Below are 10,264 nucleotides of genomic sequence, written 5' to 3' on the forward strand. Positions count from 1 at the left end.
CAGGAGCCTTCCCTGGAGGCAGCTGAGAGCTTGAGAGGAAATCCCTGAGCCCAACAGGAAGGCCCTTCCCTCCCCACCTCCCTCTGCCCCTGCTCCTGGGGCTTCTCTCTGTGCTGTGGGTCCTGTGCGTCCCCTGGTGTTCTGAGTGCCCCTTGCAATCTAGACTTGCTGTCTTCTCACGAAGGTTTGTGTCTGGGCTCACACTGACTTCCCCTCACTGTGTCTCTCACACATTAATACACAGCCGTGTCCTCCACTCTCAGGCTGCTCATTTGCAGATACAGCGAGTTCTTGGCGTTGTCCCTGGAGATGGTGAAGTTGCCCTTCACAGAGTCTGTGTAGTATGTTCTACCATCACTACCACCATTAATGTCTGGGACCCACTCCAGCCCCTTCCCTGGAGCCTGGCGGACCCAGCTCATCCAGTAGCTACTGAAGGAGAATCCAGAGGCTGCACAGGAGTGTCTCAGAGACCCCCCAGGCCGCACCAGGCCTCCCCCAGACTCCACCAGCTGCACCTCACACTGGACACCTGCAAACACAGAGACACAAGGTGGACTGAGAATCACATGGAAGCACCAACAAGCAAAGGCACAGGTCTCAGTGCTCCCCACTCCTGAGAACGACCTTGAGAAATGATCAGGAGGAAAACGCAGCTTGGCACCAAGTCCATGGTGGAGCCGCTGGGGTCCTGTCTCAGGTGCTTGGATTCTGGGTGTCTCCCCAACATGCCAGGCAAGGGCCCCCTTTATGAGCAGGAGGAGAGCCCCATTTGCATGGAGTCTGCATATAAGGTCCAGCTGGGACTCTGGGCTGCATGCCTGACCTTGTCATGGGAAAGGACTCAAGGACGCTGGCTACAAGGTGTCCTGTCCTGACCCCCTCCTCCCTCCTTTCCTGAGACCTGCCACCCTGACCTCATTCCTTTGGGGGCAGCTTCCAGGATTGAGTGTCCTACTTCCTTGGGGTTTTGATGAGGACCCAGCGGTGCTCCCCCAGAGGCATGTGGATGGGGCTTCCTCTCTCTCCCCTCCCCCCGCCGTGGGCCATGTCAACTCGGGGTTTTGGGAATAAGAATTTGCATTGGGTGATGCTTTTATTTTGAGACTGAAAGATTCTCCTTGCTTTTGTCCTCTATCACATCTTTCAAACATGAATAAGGAATCTGACAATGCATGGTTCCTGCTGCCTGTCACTCCTTGAGGAAAATAGGCAGAGGCATGGGTGAATCATATATGGGCATTCATTCCAATGCTGTGGGCAATGTGGGTGAGCAGCGGGTCATCCACAAAAACCTGCTCTGCAGCCCCCATAAACCAGCTGCTTATGTTGAGTGAAAGGATAGAAGATTACGTGAGAAGTAAGCAAAGGCTATGCCAAAGGGGCAGGTGACAGGGAGCAGAGGGCTGCGACCTTCAAGGGCTGGTGGGCTGGTTCCTGCAGGAAAGTTGTTCATCTCCAGGATGATTGGCTGCTCCAAATGGAGAGGAGGGACTGCACATCCAGGTGAGCTCCCAGGTCCCCAGTTTGGCTGCCAGCCAGGCTAGAAGGTGCCTTCTCCAATCAGAATAAACAATCACGGTGAACAGAGCAGGATGACTATGTCATACAATTCTAGCCGGTTCCCCCACATTCTATTCCTGCCCCTATAAAAACTCGAACCTCTACATGTGACGAGGCAGGAGAAGCTGGGCTGGACACTGTGCCTGCAGCCTCCGTCTCTAATGTGCTATCCCTGCCACAAGCACACAGCTGCCTCCCCAAACAACAGATTTCACTCAACTTCCTGCTGTTCATGTGCAAAAGTCCTGTTTCCCAGCATCTTCTATTGGGGGAATTTCCATCATTTACAAACAGATACCTGGCAGGTTTGGGGGCTGTCTGGTTGGAGGGGATCAATGGGGGATAACGGGGTATATGTGATACTTTCAAGAATAAAAAAATGTTAAAAAGAAATAAATGAAATAACTAATTAATTTTTGAAATCGAGTCCTGGCCCTGGCTGGTTTGACTCAGTGTATAGAGTGTTGGCTTTTGAACCAAAGGTTCTCAGTTTGATTCAAGGGCACCTACCTGGGTTGCAAGCTCCTCCCTGGCCCTTGCCCTGGTTAGGTCACCTGCAGGAGGCAACCAGTTGATGTGTTTCTCTCACATCAATGTTTCTCTCTTCCCCTCCCTCCCTTCCAGTCTCTCTCTTAGAAGCAATGGAAAAAATATCCTTGGTTGAGGATAAAAAAAGATTGAAAAGGAATACGTTTGTCTTGAAAATAATATCCTGGGTAGAGAGTTGAGGCACCACGTCGTCCTTGGGGGCAGGTGAGCACCTCCCTTCTCAGAGGAGAGCAGCCACCTGTGTCCATCCTCCCACAGCCCCAGGTGAGGACAGACAGACACAGGAATCTGGGACTGTGGCCACTTGTTCCTCTGGGAAGTTGGCCACCACCACTTGGAAAGTGCAATCACGCTGGGGAGGGGGTGGGGCATGGGCAGGTCAAACACCACAAAGCCTTTCTTGTCTCTTTCTCTTCATTTGTTATTCTTATTTTAAAACTAGAGGCTCTGTGCACAAAAATTTGTGTACTCGGGGTGGGGGGGTCCCTCAATCCAGCCTATGCCCTCTTGCAGTATGGGACCCCTCAGGAGATGTCCACCTGCTGGCTTAGGCCCACTCCCAGGGGGATCGGGCCTAAGCTGGCAGTCAGACATCCCTCTGGCAGCCCAGCAGCCCTTGGGGGATGTCCACTTGCCAGCAGGGAGCAGGCCTAAGCTGCAGTCGGACATCCTTAGCGCTGCTGAGAAGGTGGGAGAGGCTCCTGCCACTACTGCTGTGTTGGCAGCCGTCAGCCTGGCTTGTGGCTGAGCAGAGTTCCCCCTGTGGGAGTGCACTGACCACTAGGGGACAGCTCCTGCATTGAACGTCTGCCCCCTGGTGGTCAATGTGTGTCATAGTGACCAGTCATTCTCAGTGGTTCTGCTATTAGGGTCAATTTGCATATTACCCTTTTATTATATAAGATAGAGGCCTGGTGCATGGTAGGGGGTCGGTTGGTTTGCCCTGAAGGGTGTCCCAGATCAGGGTGGGGGTCCTGATGGGGTGCCTGGAACCCTGGGTGAGGGACTGAGGGTCGTTTTAAGGCTGCCCACAGCCCCTTCAGGATGGGGTTCCTGATGGGGTGCTTGGCCAGCCTTGGTTAGGGGCTGATGGCCTTTTTCAGACTGGCCATGCCCCCCAGCATCCCAAGCTCTCAGTCTCTCCTTTTTTTATTTTTTTTTCTGGGATTTATTTATCTTCTATAATTGAAACTTTGTAGCTTTGAACAGAGCCCAGGACCAGCCAGGGTAAGTGGGAAGCTTGGCTTCCTCCATCGCCGGGGGCAAGCCAAGCCTCCTGCTCACTCCAGCTCCATGGCTGCCTGCCATCTTAGTTGGGTTAATTTGCATACTTGCTCCTGATAGGCTTGTGGGTGTGGCTTGTGGCATGGCTTGAGCATAGCAGAGGGATGGTTAATTTGCATGTTTCCCTTTTATTAGATAGGATATATTTTTATTGATTTCAGAGAGGAAAGGAGGGGTAACAGAGATAGAAACATCAGTGATGAGAGAGAATCATCAATTCGTTGCCTTTGCCACGCCCCCTACTGGGGGTCCAGGCAGTAGCCCAGGCAAGTGCCCTGACCAGGATTCCAACCCTGACCTCTTGGTTCATAGGTCGAAGCTCAACCAATGAGCAACACCTGGTGGGCTCTGGGGTTACCTCTTACCATTTCTTTCTTTCCTTCCTTCTTTCTTTCTTATTTTTTTAATAAATAAGAATCCTTTATTCAATTAGTTTTGTGAATCCTCACCCGAGGATATTTCCCACTTATTTATAGAGAAAGAGGAAGGGAGAGGAGAGGGAGAGAGCCAACAGAGACATATTGTGTAGTTGCCTCTTGCAGGCAGGGATGGAGCTTGCAATGGAGGTTTGTGCTTTTAACAGGATTCAAACCTGAGATCCTTGAGTCCCCAGGCTGATGCTCTATCCACTGAACAACATGGGCAGGGCCCCTCCCCCATGTCTAGTTAACACTGTGGAGGCCCCACACCTCATGCAGGCAGCCAGGGTCCTGCCCTGTGGACCAGTAGACCTGGGGGTTGTGTGTGTTGCTGGGAGGAGGGGAACTAGGATGGAGAGGCCCCCAGAAGGGCAGCCCCAGGTGCCAGGACACAGGGGTGCATGGGGAGCTGGGCTGGAACCTCTCTCCAGAGACTTCAAGATGAAGAACCACCCAGACCCCCTCTCCTGCAGCGGATGCTGGGCCTCACTGTGGGGGACCCGCCTGAGCCAGCTGGTCAGGCCCTGTGAGGCTGAGGGAAACACAAACCTAAATGAGGAAAAAGTCCGTTTTCCCAGGTGCCAGGAAGAGACAGGGACTCCTTCCCTCCCTCCCTTCAACACGCATGTAGGTTTCAGTGTCAGTTTAAAGGCTCACTGAGGCCTCCCCAGCTTACACCCCAGCGTGTTTTCTGGGGACCATGGAACTCACTCTGAAGTGTGACAACTAGGGGACATCCTTCTCCCCGCTTCTGTGGGAGGAAGTGGGGGCAGCCAGGCTTCAGGGGCCTCCTGGCTCCCAGTGCAAACCTCCTTCCTGTCCTAAAGAGGTGGGAGGGTTCATGTTCCCTGGGATCAGCTCAAGGAGCAAACAGGCGTGGCCCCTCTAGGCACCAGCAAATTCAGGGTGAACTCTGGTGACCAGTGGTGCTGCCAAGTTCCTCCTGAGGCTGCACCTCAGTGAACAGCTGTGTTTCTGGGGACGGTTTCCCACAGAACTCAGTTCCCTCCCCTTATCTGCTCCTTTGCCAGCCCTGCATGGGCAGCACCACTGCAGTTATGATAAGTCTCCAAATAGACCCATTTTTGTACTTTCACCCGGGATTTTGAAGTAGATTCTTCTGATTTTTCTTCATAGATGAATATGTCACCTGCAAGTAGGGACACCTTGTATGTTGGTTCACATTTGAATGTCTCTATGTCTTTTTACTGTCTTATTGCTCTTGTTAACACGTCAAGGACAATGTTGAATAGAAGTGGTAAGAGTGGACCTTTTTCACTCTGTCCCCATCTGAGGGGAATCATGTAACTTCCCACAATCGAGTGTGACATTAGCTCCAGGAGTCCCATGATCAGAGTGAGGAAGGGTCCCTTTATCCCAAGTGCCCTAAGCGTTTTATCATGAATGATGCTGTGCTTTGTACACACTTTTCTGTATCAATTTTAATGACCATGTGACTTCTCTTCTTTACACAGTGGACTTGTTGGGTTAAATCGGATGATTTAAAAATGTTGAATAGCTTTGAATTGTTGGGATAATTCCTGCTTTGTCACGATGGAGTATGATTTTCTTATATTACTGGTAGGATTGGCTAATCTTCTGTTGAGGATTTTAGTAAATATGTTAACAAGAGATTTCAGTCTGTAGTTTACTCTTTCTTTGTACTGACTGCACAAGGAATGCTGGTCTCATAAGAATGTGTTTGGGAATGTGTTTATTCTCCTAATTAATTTCTGATATTGGTCATTTGTCTCCTTGCCAGTCTTGTTAGCATTGGGTTAGTTTTATTGATGTTTTCAAAGATTCAGCTGTTGGCATCATTGATTGTTTTCTATCATTTTTCTCTGTTGGTTTCATTAATCTCTGTTCACTTTTATTTTTCCTTCCTTCTGCTTGGTTTTAGGTGATTTTGATCTTCCTTTTCTAATTTTGTTTTTTAAAAAATCTTTGTTGTTGCGAATATTATTCATGTTCCCCTTTTTATCCCCATATCAACCTTCCACCTCATTCCTGCCCCACCCTGGCATTAACCACTCTCCTAGCTGTGTCCATATGTCATGCATATGTGCATATGAGTTGTTTGGTTTATACCTTTCCAGTTCCCCTCCCTCTTCAATCTGAGGTTCATCATTCTGTTCCATGTTTCCATGCTTCAGGTTCTATTTTATTCATCATTTAATTTTGTTTATTAGATACTTTGTTCATTTATTTTGGTTCTTAGTTTCAATTGTTGATAAATATGTTTGTATTGCCATTATTTTGTCTATATATATATATTTTATATTTATATTGGTTTCAGAGGGGAAGGAGGAGAGAGAGAGAGAGAGAGAGAGAGAGAGAGAGAGAGAGAGAAGTCAATGATGACAGAGAATCACTGATCCGCCACCTTCTGCATGCCTACAACCCTGGCATGTGTCCCTGACCAGCTTCAAACCTGGAACCCTTCAGTCAGCAAGGCCAACACTCTATCCATTGAAACAACTCAGCTATGGCTTTGTTCATTATTTCTTCTTCTTCTTCTTCTTCTTCTTCTTCTTCTTCTTCTTCTTCTTCTTCTTCCTCTTATTCTTATTCTTATTTATTCTTCCCCTTCCTTTTCCTGCTTCTCCTCCTCCTCTTCCTCTTCCTCCTGAATGTGTGGAATTGTAATCTTGTGTGATCTGAAGCTGTCCACCAGGTGCACTGGCTCCAGAGCCTCCTGGGAGGTGCAAAGTCAGCCACTGCCTGGGGCCACCAAGCAGGAGCTATTGAGGGATCTGCAAATGGCTGCTACTTGTATTGGGCATGTAAGTGCCTAGGCGAGGACAAGTTGTGAAGCAAGGCAGGCTGGTGCTAGTGCCAGGTCTTGGGTCTCTTATTGATAGGTTTGAGGCATGCTGATGCCAGCTGCTGCTTGTTTGAGTGATTTTAGGAGAGTCTGAAGCCTTAGCCAGGACAAGCCATTCATATGGAAAGGCTGCTGCAAACAGCTTGGGTGGGGCTGCATTTTGGATGGGATGGGTTCTCAAGGAATCACCAGGGCAGAGCAAACTGTGTGAGCCACATTGATGGAGCCTCATATATGGCTTCGAGGCAGCTATGTGATGGGGAGGTCCCAGCACAGAAACAAGGACCCCTAGGAGCAGCCCTGTCTTGGAGAAAGCCACCCATAGTTCCTGCCATAATGACAGACAATCCAGTTCTCTCCATAGTCCCTGGATCCCCCAATTCCACTGCCTGCCCCTGGATCTCAGAGGAAGCAGGACTCTGTAAGTTCCCCTGCTGGCCCTTTAAGAGGAACAGCCTGGGTCTCCATCTGCCTTCATGTCACTCAGAGACAATCGTTTCTGGGTTTTAAATCCTGAACCTCTGAGGACTTCTGTTCCCAGCTCTGGAACCCTGGGTTGGGTGTCTTGTTTGGGGCTGGAAACCTTTGCTTTTCACAGGAGGCTTCTGCAGCTGAGATATCCCTGCCAATTAAAAACATGCCATATGTGGGTGCTGGACTAGCCTGCTCCCCACCTCCACCCTTCCTACCAGTCTCGATTTGCTTTCTCTTTACCTCCCTAGTCTGGAATGATGGTTGTCCCCTATTTTAGTTGTGCATTTTATATGGTTGTGGGAGGCAGTGAGAACATACATTTACCTCTGCCTGCAAATTGGTTCTCACTCTTTTCCAATTTTTTTTAAAGTGGAGGCTTAGATTTTTGATTTAAAGATCTTTATTCTTTTCTAACAATAGCATTTAATGCTATACATGTCTCTCTAAGCCAGTGGTTCTTAACCCGTGGGTCGTGACCCCTTTGGCGGTCGAACGACACTTTCACAGGGGTCGCCTAAGACCATCCTGCATATCAGATATTTACATTACAATTCATAACAGAAGCAACATTACAGTTATGAAGTAGCAACGAAAATAATTTTGTGGTTGGGTCACAACATGAGGAACTATATTTAAAGGGCCAGAAGGTTGAGAACCACTGCGTAAGCACTGCTCTAGCTGCATCTCAAAAAATTTATTATGTAATTTCATTTTCATCCAGTTTTAAATAGATTTTCTGTTAGTTTAGAATTCTCTGTTGATGTTCCTTCAATGTTCCTTCAGCTCTTTAGAGTCATCACTCCATTGTCTTCTGGTTTTGGTAGTTTTTCATCTGACCTTTGATGTTTTGATTAATCTTGTTCCTTGACTCATGTATCGTTCTTTTTTTTCTTTGCTGCCCTTAGGCATTTTCCCTTTTTCACCAGTTTGACTTCAATGTGCCATGATTTAATTTTGTTTATTTTCATTTCTTCTTAGAGTACTTTGGTGTTTTGAGATCTCTTTATAGTTTACAACAAATTCTGACAAACTATTTGCAATGGTTTCTTCAAACATTTTTCTTCGTGCCCCCTCTCTCCTCTTTCTGGGATTCCAATTACATGTATATACTAGAGGCCCATTGCACGAATTCGTGCACCATTGGGGTCCCTCAGTCTAGCCTGTGGCCTCTGGCAATTCGGGACCCTTTGGGGCCTGCAGGGAACAGGCCAAAACCAGTAGTCCGACATCCCACGAGGGATGTAGTAGAATGCCAATAGGCAGGTGGCTGGGGGAGGAGCCTGGCCCGGGCTGGGTGCCATGTTGCTCCAGCTGATGCCGGCCCTGCTGTGCCTGCCATCACTTGGTAGCGTGCTGCCATGGAGGCAGGAGAGGCTTGTGCCACTGCAGCTGCGCTCACCAGCCATAAGCCCGGTGTCTGTCAGTCAGCTGAGCAGCACTCCTGCTGTGGGAGCGCACTGACCACCAGGGGCAGCTCCTGGGTTGACCGTTTTCCCACTGTAGGCCAGTGCCCATCATAGCAACTGGTCAAATGGTCATTCAGTCGTTTGGTAGTTTAGGCTTTCATATATATATAGACTAGATGCCCGGTGCAGGAATTCGTACATGGGGGATGTCACTCAGCCCAGCCTGCGCCCTCTCACAATCCTCAATCCGGGACCCTTCAAGTAGGGTCCCTAGGCCTGGCCAGTGATCAGGGCCTATCAGGGCTTTCCTTCCTTGGGCTGCCGGCAGCTGGCCCCGCCCTTGCCCCTACCACTGCTTGCCATCTCTGTGGCACTGCCCCCTCCCCCGCCACTGTTCACCTCGCTCTGTGGGCAGCATGCGTGGGGTGCGATCGCTTGGCTGGCCTGGGCCTCCCTGTGCTGTGCAATCGTTGGCTAGCTCTGCACACCCACCACAGCGTTGCTGGCTGATGGCCTGGGCCTCCCTGTGTGGGGAGATCCATCACGGGGCTTTGTGATTGATGGCTCCGCAAAGGGAGGCCCAGACCAACTGGCCAGGGCTCAGCAATTGATCGTCACATAGAGGGTGGCCTGGGCCTCTTTCTACGGGGCGATTGTGGGGCCATGGCTGGGCCCCCATCCAATCTCATCACACCCACATTGGTTGGCCTGGTGCCAGTGCTTGTCATAGCGTGGTCCTCCTGCAGGTCGTCTGGACAGTCATTCTGCTGTTGGGTGGTTTGGTCAATTTGCATATTATGCTTTCATTATTGTAGATATTTGACTGCTTTATTGCCTCTTACATTCCTGACACTTGGCTATTTTGTGGAAAATTTATTGTGTTTCCATTTTGGAAAGTTTCCTTAGACTACTGAAGTTCACATATGTTTAATCTGCAGTGTTAGTCTTACTCCATGTATTATTCATTTCAGATGTTATTTTCTTAGGTTCTAGAAATTCAAAATACAGACCAGTTCTACCCACTCCTTTCTGTGAGATTAAAGCCCTTGTGTGTAAACATTAAGGCCTCCTTCTGACTGATCAATGGGGCAGAGGAAGTAAGTGACTTCCTAAGGGCTGGTGTGAAAGGAAACGTAAGGCATAAAGGGGAGAGGCAGTGAGTCCTGGAGGAGGGTGTTTGCTCCTGGAGAATAAAACCACTGACCATGTCATCAGAGAATATTCCCCCAGGTCCCAACTCCTGAGCTGGTCCTCATGTCTGTGGTCCTGAGCGCCCCCTGGTGTCCTGAAAACCCCCTGCAGCCCAGCCCTGCTGTCTCCCTCAGGAAGGTTTGTGTCTGGGCTCACACTGACTTCCCCTCACTGTGTATCTCGCACAGTAATACACGGCCATGTCCTCGGTGGTCACAGAGCTCAGCTGCAGGGAGAACTGGTTCTTGGACGTGTCTCTGGAGATGGAGGTTCGGCTCTTGAGGGAGGGGCTGTAGTAAGTGTTTCCATCATAACTTATGTACCCGATCCACTCCAGCCCCTTCCGTGGGGGCTGGCGGATCCAGCTCCAGCGGTAACCACTGGTTGTGATGGAGAATCCAGAGACAGCGCAGGTGAGGGAGAGGGTCTGCGAGGGCTTCACCAGTCCTGGGCCCGACTCCTGCAGCTGCACCTGGGACAGGACACCTGGGACAGAGAGAACACAGTGAGTCCTGGGCTCAGATGCAGGATCCCCATCTCCTCACGTCTAA

At 49.7% G+C, this 10,264-nt stretch overlaps 2 gene segments (V, D, J or C); both read right to left on the reverse strand.

Annotated features, from left to right (window-relative positions):
- Positions 1-224: 224 nt before the first annotated feature.
- Positions 225-718, reverse strand: LOC106727001. The segment is given in 2 exon segments: positions 225-532; positions 628-718. Coding segments are annotated over 2 exon segments (345 nt in total).
- Positions 719-8,266: 7,548 nt separating this feature from the next.
- Positions 8,267-10,195, reverse strand: LOC106727000 (the record flags this gene model as incomplete). The annotated part of the segment is given in 2 exon segments: positions 8,267-8,310; positions 9,876-10,195. Coding segments are annotated over 2 exon segments (364 nt in total), but the record flags the coding sequence as incomplete, so codon positions are not given.
- Positions 10,196-10,264: the final 69 nt, after the last annotated feature.

This window comes from Myotis brandtii, unplaced genomic scaffold (genome assembly GCF_000412655.1).
Source record: "Myotis brandtii unplaced genomic scaffold, ASM41265v1 scaffold3441, whole genome shotgun sequence".
Lineage (NCBI taxonomy): Eukaryota > Metazoa > Chordata > Mammalia > Chiroptera > Vespertilionidae > Myotis > Myotis brandtii.